The sequence below is a fragment of the Poecilia reticulata genome, chromosome 11 (assembly GCF_904066995.2).
Source record: "Poecilia reticulata chromosome 11, P_reticulata-male-v2, whole genome shotgun sequence".
In the NCBI taxonomy this organism is placed as follows: domain Eukaryota; kingdom Metazoa; phylum Chordata; class Actinopteri; order Cyprinodontiformes; family Poeciliidae; genus Poecilia; species Poecilia reticulata.
The window spans coordinates 18,894,996-18,916,899 of record NC_088840.1 but is presented as its reverse complement, the minus strand read 5'-3'; the positions used below and the strand labels follow the sequence as shown (position 1 = coordinate 18,916,899).

Sequence of the window (21,904 nt, the reverse complement as noted above, 5' to 3'; positions counted from 1 at the left end):
AAACATTTGGTCTTTGTGTACAAGACGAGAAATCAGGTTCAAAACTGAACAATTAACAACCACATTAGCTTAGTACATTTATTTTTAGGCATTTCCCTTTATTTCTTTCGATAGACAAAAGGGTTAGTTCTTTGATGTTTTGTGAGACATCGTAAATTTTCAAGTTGTTTTTTTTTGGACAGCATTTTACATTAGCTCAATAATATATAGCAGGTTATAGGTGGATGAGAGCAAAAAATATGTTAAACCTGTCGAAGCTTAGAAAATTACATAATCTTTGTAGTGATGTTTGATGCTCTCTCTTAAACCCAAACCAAAAATGTTGATCCAGTTGAGTTGCAGCATTTGGTTGACTAACCTTTTTACCTTATTCAAGTTACACTGTGTTGTTATATAAGAGGAAATGGGCATTCGAACACACATACTGGAAGTTCCTTGAAAGTATAGAAGAAAGTTTTGTCTGTTACTGTGCTGTGTGTTATGGCGAATTCGATAGCCGAGGGCCTCAGTGTTTCATTAGAATCACGGAGGCCTCATCGCCTCGTTTTTTCCCCCCTATACAGTCCATGTTCAGCCATCGCTCAAGCCCATATTGCATGATTGCAGCGAAGGACCAGCATAATCAACCGTAATGCTTTACAGATGTTATGGGTTTTTAAAGCCAACACCACAGCCCCAGGCGGCCCTGTATGAAAACCCATCTGTGCACGGATATCGATGCATGCGAGTGTGAATGTGTTCGTATGTGTAGCTAAAACCCGTTGGTGATCGGAGGGAAACATTTTAAATTAAGGTCACATCTACAGCTCTGCACGATGTGTGATTTATGTTCCCTTGCCCTGCCCTGTCATTGACTAATCACCTTAAAATAGAGTAGCAGGTGCAAACTGATTTGCTGAAGAGTGATTTCACAGATGAGATGCTGCAATTTACCATTCAGCACCAGCAAGGAACAGCCCTAAGCCAGCAATGACATGTAAATATGACAGACCGCATGATCCGAACAAGAGAAGACACCCATTTAAATCCCTTTAAGATCTGCCAGCATCCTCCCTAATCCGCCCTCTAACATCTCCCATTGTGTCCAACATCCAATATCAAACACAGAGTGCAGCTAAATGAAGACTGGTGGCAAACCAGAATGAGGAATTTGCATGTACCACACACTGTTGCGAAATAGGAAATGAAACACACAGAGGCCTGGAAGTACTGTCAAATTCTGGATATTCCTGTGGTTTGGTGCTCGCAATCCTGTGGCCCAAGCCTTTAATTCTTAATGACGGAGAAAGCCGAGCTCTGGTCACGACAGGAAATACCTTCTAGGTGAAACATCCACCCAAAAAGCCGTTTGTTTTAAAACTGTCAAATACACAAGGGTTCCCTATGAAGTGGAGTGAAATAATGTGCTTTGTCACGATGACTGCGTTCATCCGATGGGGATGGGATTTGTTTTAAAGATACGCTGCGGTGCATTCTTAAATGTACACCAATAAAACACAGCGATGCAATGAAGAGTGCATTTCACCAGCAGGATCTCCCACAAAACGTTTTCAAAAAGCCCATTGAAGAAAAACGTAAATAAAATGGACAAATATCACACATCAAAAGAGTCAGAAGCTGGCATTAGAAAACAAGATGGCAGATGAGTGAGTTTAGAAAAGTTTCTATGTGGGTTTTAAAGTGTTTGAGTTGCATTTAATATTCAACAGGTTCGGTCTTATGTTTCTGAGCCAGAGTTAGCTTCCGTATTAGCTGCAGGTAAATTGTTTTATTAATCAATTAATTCATTCTGATAATTGAGCACTTTGATAAAAAACTGACATTCTGCACCGTTTAAGCTTACTTTATAAAATATTAGAAATATATAGGAAAATCAAACAATTCATTTTTTAAATACCAAAATAAGCATATTGCTGCCTGAAATGCAATAACATAGTATTTCTTTAGTGAAGGCTTGATCATTTGTAGCAAAGGATGGAAAGTTTTAGACTATTTTTTCTTTTTTTTTTAATGTGCAAAGCCTTGGATCATGTTTCTTGGAGACAAAGCTGCATGCAGCTGCATTTCCCTTCAAGCCACACTTGGGGCTTTGTAGTGAAACCTGGTTGCCAAGGTGGCCGCGTTGCAGGTTAGAAATGCACTTGAGGAAGTAGTGGCCGAGTTGAGAAGGCCTGCATCTCTTCCTGTGCCTTTCTACCCTATGGACTGCTACTCTTGTGCTTCACTGCTGATCTGGTGCCACGTCTGGTGTATGGTAACTATGCAGGGCTGCCTTGAATCTGCCTAACTGGGACTGCTGCCAACTCAGTCGCCAACTCTACAGACCCCTTGCTGATCTTGTGTGCCAAGTGCTGCAAGGTTGCCACTCTTTTCATCATAACATCTTTGGCATTTCAGGTGACAAACTAGTGCATACACCTATTCGACATACACACATTCACACTCATGCAGCCATAAACAAAATTCCAATAGGTTGAAGGTCATACAAACAAATGTTTGACCTTCATTTATTTTTTCATAAATGCAAACAAGCTTTTTTGTATGATTAGATCCATGCATAAAAGAAAAGATGACTGACTTGTTTTCCTGTAGGTCACCAACTAAATCTAATGTAAACATAAAAGTCTCACTAAAGTGGGAATTCCTTATTCCTGCAGCGTAATTGAGCATCTTAATCAAGAAGGTTGCTTTAGTTTTTAGTTTTTTTCCCCCATTTATTCTCACTGATGCTCTAATTAGAAAGGTGCAATTTACTGAGCTTATGCTGTTGATTTAAATGCGTGAAAATGCAAACAAGGTGTGAAATTTGTTGGTGCGTAATTCCTACTTCCCTGACAGTTTTATTAAATTTCCCTGACACTGTCAACTGGGTTTTTGTGTAGCAAAAACAACAACATGAGAGCACATCTCTGAAGATGGCAGTGGAACATTTATGCACAGCAGGTGCACCAGAGATATAATAAATAAATTCACAGGAATTACAGGCAATGGCTCCAATGCAAAAAATAATTAATGTTGTTTGCATTGTGCTCATGCAAATTTCCAGACTCTGAATTACATTAGTGTTGGCAGCTGTTTTAATCTGTAGATAAACTTGCTTAAATAAGTAGCAAAGGGCCTTTGTGCAGTTACTTCAACGTACAGATTAGGACTTTATAGTGTCTCACTGTATGTGTAGATGTTTCTGTGAAGGGCTGAGTGAAGGAACGTCAAAGGAATGCACATTCAGGCAGACGCACAGCACTTGAGTCACTCTGCCTCTGTATGCACTGTTGAAGCAAATTAAGGAAGCCTTGGCAGCCTTTTAATGGTCTGTCACAGTCTAACAGGTTTAGAGAGCTTACAATGGACCCAGGCACTAAGCCCGACAGCTCGCGCTTAATTGTTTAGAACCTTCACGCGCATGTGCATGTGTCTGTGTGTGTACTTTCACAGCTAATGTGAGCCTACAACCAAAGTCAATGATTCTCATTATGAGAAAAGATAAGATCCCGAGTGTCAGTCTGGCGGCTTCAATAGAATAACAACTCCGAAAATGAATGTTGTGCCGATATCGGGGTTTCAAGCCACAGTTTGACTGTTATTGTAGAGAAAGTGACACGAAACCACACGATATTCACGCATGGTTACGTTTTGATTCAGAGGGGCACGGGAACGTAACTGTGTGGCTATTTTCCACAAGGAACACCAGCCTCAGTACACCAGCCTCAAACGGAGACAAAGGCATGCAGGGTGCAGAACAATAGCTAAATTGAGATATCGACTGAACCAGCCAATTATAAACGAAATATCTAGTGTCTCAATTTTTTAAGAGTTGCCTCAAGAAATAAACTGTGCAAATACAATCATTTGTTTTCCAGTCTGTGGTCCCTCCTACCTACTACTGAATCAGACGGCATAATCGTCCACCAAGGACATGGTGGCAGTGCCTAAAAATCTCCCCCCAACTTGTTTGAGATTCTGAGCTGTGTGACCTAGAATATGTTTGACAATCTTATTTTAATTAGGCCTTGAAGACACGACTCATTCCAACTGCTGTCCCGGGAGCTAAATTAATTACTGAGACAAAGCCCATTCTGGCTCATGGCAAAGATGAATCACTGCAGTATTTGGGAAATGAGCAATGCTCTTCATTCAAGGGCTGATGAAAGAGACTCAGGCTCTAAAATGTAAGCTAATGTACTTCATCACAAAGCCTCCATGAGGCTCCCTGAGCCACATCATGCATCTATAGCACACACTGGCATCTGCTGTCTCCACTTTCAGGAAATCCTGATGATTCTATTCGGTGGAACATTGCTTGGAAAAACATATCATGAAAAGATAAACTGAGATTGCTCAAAAGTGGATCGTAATCAGTTTTGTACATGAAATCCCCTCTTTCTCTCCCTCTCTCTGCTCATTACTTTCCGTTGTTACTTCTTTGTTTTCACTCTCGGTTGTCCAAATATCGTGCCTCCCTAGGGGAAGCACAGATAACTCATCTCAGCTCACTTACGTTGTGCAGGCCATCAGCCAGCAGATGTACCCTCACCCACTGCCAGCAATCAGACCATCCATTCAGCTGCGTGACAGTATCATTTGTCATCCTGTATAAAAGGCTGTTTGTGAGTTATGGCTAATTAAACTAATCCCAACACACAGAGTTGTTCCAGAGTTCAGACCCCACAAAGAAAAAGATTAGAGGGTCAACTGGCACAGAGGGATTATAGTCACGTTCAGAAACACCTCAATATATTCAGCTTACAGTTAAATGCCAAGAAATCAGCATCTGATTCCTAACGGAGCAGTGCATTTTCCCAAAGGGACACATGAATAACTATGATTGGTTACTCATTGGATGAACTCTATTCCAAAGAGATTTATGATAATACAAATATGATTTTCAAACAGCTGCTATATACAGTCAAATATATACAGAAGACATGAAAACTAAAACAATCAAAAATAAAAAAAGTTTAAGACAATAAAGTGTATCAAAAAAAAAAATACATAAAATACAAGTCCATACATGATTGTCAACCAGCAGCGTTAATAATATATGGAACAAATAAAAACAGAAATTGGAAATCATGCATGGGTTGCATTAGCACTTTATCCAACAAGTTGGAAATCTGTTCGGCGCGCAATGTGTGCATTTATGACACTTGGACATGAAAACTAACAACTGCTTTCAAATGCTTTTTTTCAATACTGAATCACCCACTGATACTTTAATCACAGCATGTGCAAAACTTATGGCAGAGTGTATTACATTATCAGACAAGGGAGCATGCAGCTACCCAAACACAGAAACAAAACATCAATAAGTAAATGCCATTTTTTTCTAACTGTACTGTTCTGTGCAGTATTTTTTAAAACATATTAATGGTAATTATTACATTATCTCAGAGGAATTTTTTCATTAGTCAAAAAAATAATTATTTTAACCACCAGTTTGCAAAATGATGACATATCAATTGCATTTAATTTTCCCTGAGTTTAACTAATATTTAGTCTGAAAAAGATGAAGAACCATTCACACATCAAGCAGATAAAAGCTTGTAACGTTTACTATGCAGTGACAAAAACCACTGACTGTGGGCCTAACTTTCTATAATTAAAAACACTTATTGCACCTAGATTATTAATGATTCCCCACAACTGTTCTGTTTTTTTTTTTTTTTTTTTACATTTCCAACATACAAGATTTCAGTTTTGTTGAGCTTGAAACAGCTGGTTGCTTTAAAACCAATTTACTTGGTTAATTTCTGAATTAACAAGTTATTCAAATGTGTCCCAGAATGAAAATGTTTTGTGTTTAAACAGAATTCGCAATAACTCACAATCACAATAGTACAGCTTTGTTAGTTGCATGCAGAAATATAACCTGTGACAGTAGAAAAAAAAAGCAACCAAACAATAAACCTTTGATGGTCATGCTGGTTCAAATAACTAATGAAATTCTGTAATATCTCACTTACTTGCCATGGTTCTTTCATCTTTAAAATGTGAATCCAAGCATTTAAAATACTTTACATGTCTAAATTAACACAATTTGATTGATCCATGGGTATGGCTGTTTATGTATTGAATCAGTTAAGATGTATAATACACAGAAATACTATTAAATGATAATGTATCATTTTTTTATATGTGCTGTTGAGAAAAGCTGACTGCAAAGGAAACAAATGTAGAAAACCGTTATAAAAATTCCTCTCCTGCGGAGTATTTAAAACTTGCTGAAAGGGAGAGTTCCTTTTGTCCTCTGCAGCATATGTGTAGGTGTCTCTATATGTTATGAAGAGAGATGAACTCTGCAGCACCACATAGACGCAATGCGGGTTAGGCTCAGAGTTCACAATTCCTCCCTTGCAGAGTCACATATATCATGTCACAATAACACAACATAACCCAAACGGCTTCTGCTTCTTCTTTTATTTTATTTTGTTTTGTTTTTGCGAGATCACACGAACGCTCCATTTTCCACAATCTCAGATTCACGTTCCGACAAAGATACACCGCTGATGCAATTAGCTGCAGGAGATGGAGCTAGAAATTTTACTACTCATTTTAACTCGTATAAATATTTCATGCGGCTATTAATCCATGCTAGCTTTAATCCTGATTAAAGCTAGCGTGCACCATAGTGAAACACTCTCACAGGCACAAATGAGATCTGTAAATATGTGCATATCTAACACCTGAAATGATTCTACAAAGAAAGGAGACCTTTAAATGGCACAGAGTAGTGGTCAAACGTAAAGCGATGATTTCTTTTATAAGACGTAACGGAGCAAAAGGTCATTTCAACATGTCTCAGTCTGACAAAAATGATTTATACAAGGATTTATCTTCCTCGTGCATTTCTCCACCTATTTGCAGAAGAGCGTTAATGTTGTTACCTCCTCAGTAAATCAATGATTCAATGATGATCACCTGTTACTGTGATCATTATCGTACTCACCATGCGTCTGTTGCCAAGAATTAACCACTCACACAAAAAGACGTGCATCAACTCTGCAGTTACTCAGTCAAAACAATGAACAAATTCATTGGTCAACAATTTTATAAATCAGTGACCAAATAATAATAATAAATTAATCAAAACTGAAAAGGTTCCAAATTTTACCAGAATGTTGCTTGACATTTAAAAAATGTTTAGGACATTCGTTGAGATATATAAGTAGAGATAATCTCCTTTATGTTGTTCTTTGACAGCTTAAAAATAACCTTAAATCTTATTAACTATATGCATGATTGTAATGGCCCAAAGAGAGATGCTGCTGAAGACAAACTTCACCTACAGCAGCTACCCGTCACATACCATCTGCAGCATGTCCACCTTTACTCGTCTTGCCAGCCATGGACTCTGTCACACCAATTAGAGGAGAGTACCTACACAAAACATTTCCTTTCCCTTTCTTATATGCTTGTGACCAATTCTCAACAGGCCAGAAAATCTATAGCTTGGCGTTTAGTCGAGGCTTTAAGAGTCGCTGCAGCAGATGTGGCTTTAAGTAAAGAATCCAATAACACCATGTGCAATCAGTGACTTGTCATGTTTTATTACACTAAATCAGCTGAGGGCTGTTAAAATCTCCACAAATGTCGCCTAAGCTCTTTGGTTAATAGTAGACATTAAAAAAGGAGCTTTTGTGAAAGGTGAAGGAACCACTCGCTTCCTCTCTTTACCCATCCTCTTTTTTTATTTATTGACTTATCCTTTTCTGGATTATTTTCATTTATGTTTTCTTTATGTCATCTTACATTGAACTTTACTGTATTTTTCTATTTTTCAGTCAGTTTTTTTCTCGGTGTGCGGTCACAAAGAAGAAAGCATTTCATTTTCACCTGCAATGTACACAAAAGAAACGCCCAGGAAAAACACGTTTAACATTTTACAACGGTCAACAACAACAAAATGTGCAGTATGATGAACTTGTTTTTTTTATTTTATCAAAAGCAACATAAGACTAAATACAGGTTCTGCCTATTAAACACTTTACCTTTTTGTATAAATGCAGCTTCTGAACAGAAACTGTTCATAACTTTCCAACTGTGTTACCTTAAGGATCATTTGTGGAAATATTGGCTACGTTTTCAAAACAACTATATATGACTTTCACTATGTTTTTGCCTTCATCCTGCCAGACACAACTTTCTTCACTTTTGTTTTGTCTCTCCACCTTCCCCCCCTTGAGCAAACTTTATCCCGCCATATTAAAAGTGGAAATGTATCCGCTTCTATTGTAATTACAAACCCACTGGAGGCGAGGCTTCTTGATCTCTGCAGGATCCTTGCTTGTTTTTCTTTTTCCGTGCCTTTTCTTGCCGCTCTCAACCAACAGGACACGTTCATGCTGCGATATCAGTTTTGTTTTTCTTCTCCTTTCTTTCTGTAGGACATTTTCACATCTAATAAGCTTGAAATCAAAACAGCATTTAGGGAGGCAATAAAACGACGCAATAAAAAATGAAAGGTTTTTGACTGAAGGAGTTTGTAGAATGAGAGAAAGTCTGCTTCAGCTTGGATGTGAACTGAGGGATTTGTGGTTCATATGCAGCCCAGTATGTTTTGCAAATAACGTCCCCGTCATATAAAACAAACATTACACACCAATACTGAAGCATGTTTTAGCTGCATGGAAGGCTCAACATTGGGGGAAACTTTGGTTTCTGCAGGGTTTAAAAGAGAAGGCATAAAGAAAACCACCATCCCTACACTTGCATTTAAACAGGCACATCGAAGCCAGCAGATTTTACACTGGCTTAAGAGCAGAGGGTGAGGAAGAGGGTAAGAGTCTGATGACCCCAAAGTGATCTGCGACCCAGACCAGTCAGGTTCTACTGTCAGATGTGTGGTTTACCAGCTTCCCACAAAAACAAAAGCATATTCAGGGCAAACAGAGTAGTATGTGTGTGTGCGTGTGTGTGTTCTTGAGAATGTTGGTCTTGTTTCCAGAATGTCCTGCCGACTGGGAATACTTTCGGGGATTTTTCATCCCTATTCAAGTGATGCTGTTGCTGCATGCAACATGTACTTTCCCAGTTTTACCAAAAGCAGCAATGCTGTGATGCTTTCTAAAACACAACAACCCTTCAGATGAAGTACATTGAAAAATATTCAAACCATAAACAAAGAAGCGATTCACTGAAATGAATGTATGTCAAATATTTGGTTGACAATACGACTGTCTATACTATCCAATAAGAGACCAGTTTTTATCTTAAGTATCCAATTTTTTTAAGTAATTTTTTGTTGGAGGGGGTGGGGGGTTCTCCTTGGAGGTTTCTCGTCTCCTTCAACCATTTCAGAACTACAGTCATGTAAACCTAAATACATGCATGATTTACAAACTTATAGCGCTAAATACAGCAGTGGTTACTCTTTCAACGATACAAACATTTTCTCTTATTAGTTCTGCACAGTTCTATTAAGGTCCTGCCAAAGCAGATTGATCACCCGTTTGGAGTTTGAATGGATCATTGTGACACTTTAATACTGTTCTTGTTTTATGCCCTCATTTTCCTGTTTTACCATCATGAAAAGTATACATTCGCAATCAATAAATTGTATTTTTTTTTGTTTGCAAAATTCACACATGTACACACAAATCTTACATTATGTCCAGTCTATGAAAGACAAAACTAGCAACTGATCAAATCAAAGACAAACTTAATTTGTCTTTGATTTAATTTGTCTTTTAAATCAAAGACAAATTAAGTTTAGTTTCTTTAAGAATCTGTAACTTGAAGTAACTACGAAGTAACTAGTCAATCAAAGGTCCAGGGTGGTTAAGAATTACAATGACTTTTAGCTCTTTAGGGGACAGACTGGCAATGAAAGCAAAAAGGACCAACATTTGCAAAATTTGTTATACATGACAGAGTGCTGCAACAATACCAACCACAACCACAGCATTTATGCCAGTCATGTGAAGTTTTATGTTTTTTTGTTTGTTTGTTTTTGTGCATGACAGGGATCAAACAGCAGAGATCCTCTTTGACTTTTTCCAGTTTTAAAAGTCTGCAGCATTGCAGTGTTTGTAATGGTGACAACTGTGCAAAGCAAGGGATTGGGAGAGGAATCTGTCTGCTCCACAGCCACAAAATGGAAATCTTCTCCTGCTTTCTAGAAACAAAGAATGCTTTCAGGTAACATAAAAGGCACGAGTTGTGTAACATGGAGCGAACATACAGCGATGGTTATCGTATCCAAATCCAGTCCGATTTCCCTTCGTGCATGCGAGTGCTTTAGGTAAGTCTCAACATGCAGAGATGAGCAGATGGGAATTAAGGTGGGGCATATTTAAGATGAGATTGTAGTCGTGGAAAGCTGGAAAATTGAGAAACGTGGTGTGAGGGCTTGTAAAAATCATTTATTACGGGAAGAAAAACAGAGCAATAACGCTCTGTGGTTGTATTCCTCTCCCAAAAGGTTTAAGTCACTTTTGGTTTGCTTCCATGTTTTTCATTAGTATTTTTTTTCTTTTTACAAGCAGAAATTCAGAGGATGTTTTTGTGTATAGATGCATAACAACACTGTTTAACTTGTGATATAGAATAATTACTTGTTTTCCTAATGCAACCACGTTTTACTATGGGATGGTGTGTTGAGGGTGAAGGAGCATAATATGTGTTATATGTAGGTCAAAAAGTTTAATTTTGGCCTCATCTGACCAGCACATCATCTTCCACATATATGTCCGGTGACCCGTGCATGATTGGTGACAAACGACAAAGAGAACTCATTGATTTCTTTATTATATAACAATTTTGTTGATAGTCTTCCAGAAAGGTCCAATTTTTTGCAGAGCATGACTAAAGTCAACTTAGTTGACTAATTTTTCCCACCAGAGCTGTGTATCACTCCAGCTCCTCCGCAGTTACCATGGGCCTCTTGGTTAATGCTCTGGTTAATACTCTCCGTTCTCCGCATGTCTGTAGACAAACAAGACTTGGGTGGTTCAAAGTAGTGCAAAGCCGTTTCTTTCATCAGGTGATGGATTCAACAGATGCTCCAAGATTGGGATCATTTTATAAAACCATGACTTCCTGGTGTGCTTATCGGTCTTCATGAAGTCAACTGTTTAATAACATTCTCATTGAGTACTTCACAAAAAAAGTCTTCAAAAAGTCTGGATTAAAACTGATCTTAAGTTACACAAAAGTCACCCAGTTTGTACCAACTGGGTGACGTTTGAGAGGAATTGACTGCACTGGATTATGGGAATCAAAGGAAAGGAGGCTAAATTGTAATGTCATTTTCAATATTTCCCCCCATACCTACAACCTCCCCTTCTGCTTCTGGGGAACACGGAAGGAAATGTTTTTTTTTTTTTCTTCTCCTAAGCATTTAGATGAAACACAGGTACTGTGAGGGATTTTGAATCTCACATTATCTAACAAGTCCTTGGAAATCTTATCAATTTTCTAATTTCAAGAACAAGTTTTGAGAAAAAAAAATCAATAATATCAACTCAAAAATATACTGCATACAAAATGTCTAGTTTGTTCCACTCATGACCAAAACTATGAGCAAATGGAAACAGGACCAGAAAAGTCAAACCAGTCGGACTGTGAAAAAGGAGTAAATTTCTAAGATAATGACAAGACAAACGGCACAGAAGTGTCTCTGTCTCAATTAGCCTCCTTAAGCATGGTCAGTGCAGGAGACGGATGAAATGAAAACAAATGAAAACAAATGAAGTAGCAGAAAAGGAGCAGGAAAATTAGCAGTCACATGAGAAGACAAGCAAAGGGAGGGGGAGATTTAAAAAAAACTGGAGGGGACTTAAAAGGAAAGCCTGAAACAAAAACGCAGAAAGAAGCCAAAGAAGAATAATAAAAGGTATGCAAGAAGAGTACATTATGTGTGCATACTGAAACAACTTCACCCTTATAGAAAAAGCCACTAATGGTTACCAGAAAGAGGAAAAAAACAGGCAGGCAGGGAAAAGCACTGATGTATTCCTCCAGCAAACAGGCTAAAAGCATTACTCACAGCTGTATGGGCCGTGCAGAAGGAGTAGCTTGTGTGTGTGGAAGGAGTTTGGTGATGTTGTTGATGGTGAGGTATATATTGCTGAAGACTTGCATGAGTGAAGTGGCTGCTCCAGCTTTCTTGACCACCACTGACCCCAGAGGCCCAACCAGAGCCGATGGAAGTCGTCTTGCTGCTGTGGTACCCTCTCACTGCTGCGCTGGCCTGACGGAGCGAGACAGGAAGCATGCAGAAGAGAAACCAAGAGGGAGAGCAGCAATTAATATTCACATTGAGAAAAATCACCATCACGACTGCGAGCACGCCTGGTTCTGCAACAGGCAAGCGCTGACAGCTACGTGCACTCTTGGTGACCTGTGTTAGGAGAGAAAGCAGGATGTTGTTTTGATCTGAAATCTCCATGCCAGACCAGCAAGATTGTTCTCACACGTTCTTTTCACGCGAGCTCTCTTTTGCTCCCTCCCTCCTTGGTTCTCTCCGGGAGCACCAGATGTTGTGAAACCCCCTTCTGTCACGGTTGAGATGTGTTCTTTCTGCAAAAATGCTGATTGGTTTGATAAAATGCTTGGATTGTGGGCAGGCAACAGGCTTCTCAGTGTGCCATTATGTGCTAGGCATCAACAGGGTTCAGGAAACACGGGGCTGAAGCTGCTGACACTCTGACTTAAATTGCTGTGAGATGGGCTTACCGTGGCTGTCATGTCCACTGGAGCACGGAAAAAAAAATACGGGACACACATGCACACACTGATTAAAGGTATTTTAACAAAACCTTGTGCACACACCTTAGCATTTGCAAAAACGGTATTTGTTTACTCTCAATACATTTCACAACAGCATGTATTACTGCATTAAGCTATTATTTTTGGTAAAGTGAAAACAAATGAAAGCACTCTATTGAATATTTTTGCTTCATATGAACAGATATCACTTTAATTCATGTTAAGTGGTAGATGCTGCAGTTAATATTCTATTAAAAAAACAGCTTGCAAACAAAAGAACTTAAAGCTTCCTCGTTCTTGTATTCATCACAAAGATGAATTAAAGACACAGAGGGCAACTTTTAAATCTACTTTGTGGGTTTTAGAGACATCGAATGGCTCAAACTGCAAATCAATTGAATGGGGCTGCATTTAAAACCCCAACAACGTAAACATCCCATAATTGAATGACTTGTGTTTTAGGTTTCTACTCCAGAGCTCCTTCCAACAGCTGTGTGACAGAGTATGTCACACGGCAGAGAAAGTCAGAATGCTGTGCAATATAGTCTCTCTTATTGTTATGCAAAACCACAAGAAAAAAAAAGGTGAATTTTAAAAATAATTATTTTAATACCTTTCAAATTTAGCCTAAAGTCAGCAAGTTTGACGATATGTCTCAAACTATATTTAAACCAAAAATACTTTGATTTTGAAATTTACCGTATTTTCCGCACCAAGGCGCACCTAAAAACCTTCAATTTTCTCAAAAGCCGACAGTGCGCCTTACAATTCGGTGCGCCTTATATATGGACCAATATTGAGCCACAGCAGGTCTAGCAACTACAGTAAGCAGCCGCCGACTTCATTTTCCCCGTAGAAGAAGAAGTGCGCGTGGGTCATGTTGGGATAGTTGTCAGAACGCTGGTTTGTTAATAAAGTTTGATAATACAGTTAAAGCCGGGAGGGGGGAGGGGCGGGGGCGCAGAGACCGCGGCGGCAGCGTGTTGGTTGGTCTGTGTTACCCAGAAAGCAGTTGGGCACAATATCACAACACAAACACTGAGTGAAACAATGACTGGGTCAGCCTACTATATAAAGCACTCGGGGACCACTTCTTTACAAATGTGGATGTGTAATAATAGAGTATGGAACAAAATGGCAACCCAAACTGAAGCGTCTATTCTATGCGCCTTATATATGAAAAAAGTTTTAAAATAGGCCATTCATTGAAGGTGCGCCTTATAGTGCGGAAAATATGGTAGATGTTTTTTCTTGTCGTAGGAAAAAAAGTTGGTAAAACTAAAATATGTTAAAGCCAAATTTGTCAGTTATGAATAATTGTAGGCATAATTACTGTCACTTTTACAAGACCCCCATACACAAACCATCCTGTGATTGTTAAAAAATTTACTGGGTTTTACCCAGTTTGCTAAACCCAAAACTTAAAGGCTTAGTAAACTGGCAATAAAATTAAAAAATAAATTCATATAGACATTCACCAGCAACAGCAATCAGAAGAAGAGTATAGTTAGTGATTCTGATTTTGAGTAATGCACTGATCAGTATGGGGTCCTGATTGATAATGTCTTTCTATGTGAGTAATGTGAGATCCGAGAAGTGTGAAAAGTGCTAAACTATCTACAGCATCCAAAAATCAGCTCTTAGAAACGGCCAAGACCTGATCTGATCAATACACCATCCTTCAGCTGACACTTTCAACTAATAAGAATTTAAGAATCACTTTAGTGGTGAAAACTACACTTTTCTTGTGTAAATAGTGTCATTTTTAGTATTTGATTCAACTGCAGAAATTGCAGCATACTAAGTAAAAGTATAGTTGTAATAGATTACTTTAAAATGATTTTTTTTCTTATTTGGATTTACTCAAACAATGGAGTCAAATTACATATTTGAACATCCAACAACTGCACGTGATCTAGAACTACAAGTGTACATTACATGCAGAGCAAACACAAAGAACTTTGAATTAAGTACAGCTGTATATCACCATCTACTTCTAACTAGTGATGTACAGTTGATGGTAGCCTTTGTTAAGATTTTCACTGAGGTCAAAGGTTACCCCACACATGATTTAAAGAAAAGCTAAGGCAGTAAAACAAACTCGCAGTTGTGCTTACAAAAGCTTTCCAGGCCCATATTCTTCATCACTTATGATCCATAGAGAAAAATGTAAGGGCTAACGCCAGTGGCGGATCTAGAAACATATTTATGTGGTGTCAAGAGGGGGGCATGGATTTTTTTCAGGGGTGGCAGCATATGCCAGTATATAATGGACTTTTAATGCAACAACTTTGCATTAAAAGTGTCATTATTTATGGAATGACACTTCATGACAACTGTCATAAACATTCATAAAGACTTCTTCATGTTCATGACAGATGTTATGTCATGTTTATGACAGTGTCATGTCAGTCTTATGCACACCCCTTCAAATAAAGTGTTACCATAAATTCTCCGTGATACAAATCTATAAACAGTTTTGCTTCAGTTAGTTCTGTCAAGATGCAAGAAGGGCAAATTTATCTTATATTGGTCAATCGTTTCATTTTAAATATGCGTAGTTTGATGATTAGCTCAGTTTTTGTCGCTTGTTTAACTTTTAGGAATTGTAGCGGCTGCAGACAGTGCGCCGCAATAAAGGTACAATAAAGCTGATAAACAGGTGAAGAACCAAACACCACATCTATTCCGCCTTTTCTCGCTCTGTGTGTCGGCTTTACACGGACCCGTTGCCATGGCAACCGACAGGCAACAGCTCAATCGAGCAGAGATTACCGATCAGGGGAATCAACACCAAAAAACAAACATTTCCCACACAAAAAAGTAGCAAAAACACCAAAACAGAACATCCAGTCTGTTACATTATGCTGTCAGGTTTGATGTCTATATTGTCATTATTAATAAGTTTTCGCCTGAGCACAGCGGCGGTTGATTAGCTGATTTAAACAGCTGCTCTACTGATGACTTGGTGTGCTGGTTGACCTGTTTTAGTGCTAACGGAAGCAAAACACACCAAACTGCGCAGCACATGCTAAGATTATCAAAGTCAGTGGCAGGCTATTAACAGTTAAGCTAGCATAACTGACCCACTGCTCACTTGTTCAATGATTTAAGTTAAAACTTTTTCTTCCCCTGTTAAATCTGTACCCCTTGTTATCCAATTCATAGGGTTGAATTAACCACTAAATATTGCGTCCATTTTTCTGATTCTTTGAGTGACTGTGGTATTTTCCTGACCACCCATAATGTTGACTCAATGGACAGCAATGGCGCATGTGTGGCGCACAATAAGTCATGTATTGTCCAATCCAGTAATTTATATCCATTCATATCAATGCTGCTGCCTCGCGTTCTGTCCTTCTCTCGCACTTCCCGCTACTTAGCAGTAGGTGTCAGGTTACATTGTGTTGCATTCAATGTCGGAAAAAAAGATTCATGCGCTTAATACCCAATTTCCCATAACTATTGAATTCATAGTCGCCAGCTGGGGTGGCAACAGGGGTGGCAAGGTTCTCATTTGGGGTGGCAACTGCCACCCCATGTCACCCCAGTAGATCCGCCCCTGGCTAGCGCTGCATAATAAGTAAAATATATAACGACAGGTTTAGGGTTCATGTTAATATAACACAGGACAAGTCTGCTTCCCATAAAGCAGCGCAAATCAATTTACCACATAGAATCTATGGTTAGAAAGGAGTCCCAGTGGCATAATAAAAAAATAAAAAAAACATAAAATGTGAGAAAAACAACAACAATGTGTGAGGAGCCGGTTTAAAATAGGAAATATCAGCCTAAAGACAAAAAACGAGAAGGTGAACATTTTTTCTGCTTTTAACACAATCAAAGGCTCAGTCATAGGGTCAAATTTGAGAACTGTGTGGGAAGGAAGGACACATCATCATTTTAAGCTCGATCCCACTGAATCAGGTTATTGAGAGCTGCAAAGGCATTCGCACATTCAGACACTGCTACTGTAAAAGCCAGAGGGGAAGGATAGCCTTGAGTATGGTACATTAAGCTGCATGGTCAAATACGCTTTTTAACGCAACTATTCACCAGTTCATAGAGTTTAAGTGCTGCCTCTAGTCATGCAACAACCTCCAGTGGCCTTATAAATGGGGATCATTCAGCCAAAGAGGAGGCATTTCAAACTAATGCACACACTGTATGCAGAGGTATTTTGTTGAAGACTCTATCCCAAGGCGGCACTAAATTATAAAAATGTTTCATATGCCCAAGTTGCACAGAAAAAAAAAGGAGGGGGGGGGGGTCATTGGTGAAACTAGTTTAAGGCTGCATGGTTTATATTCAGCCTTTAAATCACGGGGTAGGGTGATGCTTTTACACTACACTGAGATCTGACGGTCTCAACATTCCTCTACCAGAATGCATGATTGGTCCCCAGACTGAAATTCATGTCACAGACTTTCAACACCTCATCAGATAGCTGTAGTCGCTCCATATATCTCTGGCTTATAAAAGGATATGGTTACACTTGCTATTTTTTGCTTTAAGGGGGAATGTTTTACATATTAGGCAAACAGATGCATGTGTGTCTGTGCTTCACTGTGCATTTATGTATTGCTTATGACAGTAACTCCATTTTCAGTCTGTCCCCTCTTACTGGCAGCCCATGCCCTCGAAGGATACACAGTAACCTAATAAAAATCATATTCTGCAACACTTAGACAGACAGGCAGAGGTTTTCCAGCACTGTATAGTTTGGCAAAACCAACTTGAAATGATCAGCGTTTTGTTTTTTTTGTTGTTACACATGAAAATGACAGAATGCTTTACGCACATGATGCTCAAAAAAACAAAAACAATCTCTTATGTGTGCACTCTATGTGACCAATTCAATCATGAGAACTGAACAAGATTTTCTTCACCAACTTCTGTTTTTTTTTTTTTTGATGCAATACTTAAGTTTTATAAACAAAAACCATCTAGTGAATCTCTTCAAAATCATGGATGATGTTTGTGGTAGAACGACATCTTTAATACTTGGGTGAAAAACAAATGCCCACAGCATTTAGCATGGGAATCCCAGGTTCAAATCTTGGGTGCTTGTTAAAATGTATTCACCCTGTGCATGTTTGTTTGGTCTGGTTTCCATCTATAGTGGAAATAATTGCATCTTCAGCTAATTAAAATCCTCTAGGTGTGTGTGTGTGTGTGTGTGTGGGGCGGTCTCCGTTATTCATGTTGAACCCTGTGATCGACTGGCTAGGGTCGACGACCACCCCCTACAACCTTGAACACAATTAGCAACAAGAATAGATTCATAGATTTTACACACAAAAAAAATCTAAACACAAGGAAACATTTGCAGTGACACTGGGTAATAATAATATTTTCAGATATGCAAGGTAAAAAAAACATACATGGGTTTTGTTCAGACAAATAATGCTGCCCAATGCTCTGATGGATATTATTAGCACACACAGAGAGAAAGCTCAATAGCATAATATTATGAACGCTGAAAAAACATGGACCTTATCTAGAAATTACAAAATATTTTAAATTATGTCTAGAATTAAAATCAAAAGTGCACAGAAAGAACTCATGAGAACTGGCCACAAAACCTGTAGGTGACGCATCTCTCATAAAACTGCTATTTGGCTCAATGTGCATGTAAAAATTGAAATTCGGAAAGTTATCAGTGCCAGTTATAAGTGAAAAGGTTGAATAATGCTTCACCCACAGCACATTGTGACTCTATTAACACGCTGAGGAGAACCAGAGCATGGCAGCTCTCCCGAGTCCATTTGTCTGTGTTTAAGTGATTTTCTCCCATCTCTCCTCTCCCTCTGGTGACACATGCATAGTTAGGGCTGTCATAGAATGGCTCTCTGTATACCGCAGTGCACCTCTGCATAGGGGATACACTGTAGATTTAAAAATAATAAAAATAAATCTGACCTGGTGTCACAAATGCATTAGCAATGGCAGATAGAAGCTCCTGAAGGAGTCTTTTGAAAGTATCACATTTTTGAATTCAAAAATCTTACCTTGGGAAAATCACATAATATGATCACTGATCAAGTCGGAATGAAACTTTCCCACTGTTAAATAATATAGTAAAATAAAAATAAAAAATCTTGCATTCTATTTTATTTCCAGAAGCCCCGCCTCCAAAAAGCAGCTCCTTCAGACTAGCCAGCAGCAGTTAGCAAACACTTGATGGAACTGTACATGGCTACTTCTCAGTGAAACGCTGGTAAAAACGCTATTTAAGGGTTAATAGTGGAGTGATGTTGTGATGACTTCCTGAAGGCAGAGTGTCAGAAAGAGCAAGAGTTTCATAAAGTATTAATAAAACTTCACATTAAGTTGCAAAGTCAAATTTCTTTTAAGTCATATTTAATACAGCATTTTTCTAGCAACGGAAGCTAACAGTAACTTGATTGTGCTATTAAACGGCATTATGTGGCTGGAAAACACCTAATACTACCCCTTTAAGATTTTTTTTTCTCTTGTGGCAGGTTGATGAAGCTGTCGGAGCGAGCGCAGGAGGAGCGGCGCAGGAAGAAGTCCTTCTTCATGTGGACACCTGCAGAACCTCGGACCTCCTTGGGAATCTGGTAGATGGCGAAGCCGATGGTGTGCATGTCCTGGCCGTGGCGGCGGAACTGGCGGCGGTCCTTCTGCATCAGAGACACCAGGAAGCTGCAGGCGGCCTCGTCATCCTCAGGGTCATCGTCCTCCTCTAGAAGAGTGATCTTGTACTGAGGGTTGATCCAGAAGGTGTTGGGGTGGTTCCTGCAGCCTCCAGCTGTGCTACCTTTCCTCCAGCTGCCCTCGTACGTCACGGTGGTCCAGAAGCTGGTGGCATCCTGACTCAGTGCATCTGGAGTCAGGTTGCAAATCTCCAGACGTGAGAACTGATTCAGGAACTCCTGGAAGGACATCCAGAACTCTCCATCCTCCATCTTACACAGCATCTCATCCTTTTCTGCAGAGTCGATGGCGTTCCACTCCGAGGAGCTGTCGCTCCAGGCTCCGGTCCACTCCACCTGACCCCAGGGGTTCCTGATCCGGATCAGACGCTCCTGCCGCCCGCGGTACTCCAGCTGTCTGACCCCGGTCACCGAGTAGGCGTGGCCCTTCACCAGCTTCTTGAAGGTAATGGCCTCCATGTCAAAGGCGCTGGTGATGTCTATGGAGCATCCCAGCAGAGATCCCCTCTCCAGAGCTTTGCCCATGATCCGGTACAGATCTCTGGGAGCCGTTTTCAGCTCGTACATCTCCGCCACGCCGCCAGTGAAGTCCTCAAAACCTTCAGTGGTGCTGCCGCCGGACAAGGCCTCGTACGAACCATTCAGCTTGGCGTAGGCCTTCTCCAGCAGGGCGCTCCAGAACTCGCTTCCCTCAGCTGAGTGGACGAACAGCAGCTCTCCGTCTTTAACTGGCAGCCGGTCGTCAATCACCACGTCCACCCACTGGCCAAACTGCCAGAACTGGAAGTGGAAGATGCCGGCGTACAGGTGGCTGAAGTCCTGGCCACCAGGGACCACCTGGTGAAGGAGCTGCTGGTTGAGAGTCAGAGAGCCGATAGCAGCCAGGAGCCAGCAGTCGCCCAGCGCCCCCTGGCAGATGTCGGTCCTAGTGGCTCCGCCCACAATGAACCGCGGCTGCGCCGCCAGCTCCGTGGGCCGGCGCCACTCCACGCCCCGGGTCTTGGCGCTGAGCGGACCCAGCTCCTTGAAGCCCAGCGAGCCAGGTTCTGCCGGAAAGAGCGGGTCCAGGAAGACGGTTCCGTTCTGCAGGCACTCCTCCCTCAGGGCCCAGAAGTCCTGGTTCTGGTACTTACTGTTCAATCAGTAAGATTGAACAGAAGTTTAAACACAAACTTAAAATAATGTATTTATTTTAAGTATAAAATAAACTTCCGAAGGCTTTCATTTGACTGTCTTTTGTGTTAATATTTCTTGTAAAGTTAGACAACAAAATGTACCTTAAATTACAGGATTTAAGCTTCCTCCTCTGATAAATCATCTTATGACGGTGTGTTTTCTCTTTTCTCTGAGCATTAAACAACACTGCTCTCTGATAATCGGATCAGCCTGCAGACATTGTGCCTCACAGCCATGGAGCAAGACAAAAAAACAAAAATGATTTAGCAGAACAGGAATCTAAGCTGAAATGCCCTGGCGTCCTGGTGTTCCTGCTATAACTCTGAGCATCACAAAAAACCTTGATCCTCCTCCTAGCCTCCCCATGTTTCCATTTTAACACAACGCCAATTGAAGTTGCTGAATGAATTCAAAGATTTAATTAGCAGACATCGACAGAAAAACCCAAGTCCCTAAAATATGGCAGGTCCAAGTAATGTGTTTTACTTTGTTTTAATGCAGACGCCTACAGAAACGGCTCGATTTTGAGCTTCAACAAAGTATTAAGCAAAAGCTGAGTTATGTGTATGTGTTAGTTTTCTATTTTTTACCAAATATATGTATAAAAAAATGAAGCGCTGTGAATACTTTCCAGATGCCCTTTAACTAACCTAATTAATTAACCTAATAAATTAACCAACCAACCCTGCTGGTAGATATTAATTAATGGAGTCATGCTACAACATTTCACTACAGTACACAAAGCAAATACAGAAATATGGACATTAACAACCCAATATGTGGGTAGAAATAAAAATGTTCTTATGTGTTCCACAGTTTGACTTTTTTTTTTTTTTATTTTAGTAAGAAGTTTCTGAAAACTGTTCAGAATATGTTGTCTGAATCAGTCATTTGCTCTTACTGAAGCCCCATTTGTTCTTCTTGACACCAAACCTGAATATTCGGATCAACTCCTAGCGAAACCATTCAGGATCCATTGGTCACCAAACAAACCGACTTACATGTTCAGACCTTGAACATGTAATCTTTTCCATAGTCGAGCCTCAAGCGCAACCTTAGCCCTGGCCGAGCATATGCAGATCTCGTTGGATATTAGTCTGGATTCAGATTATTCTCAGTTAAAGAGCTAGAAGAAGATAAGCAAGGGAGAGATTACCCCTCCATGGGCCTCTGTGACCACTTGCACTTGGGCAAATACCTCTCATCCTCTCGTATTACCTCTGCTTGCCTCACTCCAACTTTCTCTCCATCTCTTTTAATGTTGCTCTAAGAAAACACTTCTGTGATTCAAGCTGACAGTCAAAGGCGATGGGAAATGGACAGTAACTAAGGCAACTAGG

General features: G+C 39.9%; 1 protein-coding gene and 1 pseudogene across 3 annotated transcripts in view; both read right to left on the bottom strand.

Annotated features, from left to right (window-relative positions):
• The window catches only part of rbms3 (RNA binding motif, single stranded interacting protein), a 339,603-nt gene that overhangs the window by 253,213 nt on the left and 64,486 nt on the right, over positions 1 to 21,904 (bottom strand). For all 3 annotated transcript variants that reach the window (XM_008422426.3, XM_081612665.1, XM_081612666.1), the window contains exon 3: positions 11,987 to 12,190. In XM_008422426.3, coding sequence (XP_008420648.2) covers positions 11,987 to 12,190 — 204 coding nt within the window. The remainder of the gene's footprint in view (positions 1 to 11,986; positions 12,191 to 21,904) is intronic.
• On the bottom strand, positions 19,167 to 20,930 carry LOC103472760 (calpain-1 catalytic subunit pseudogene; annotated as a pseudogene).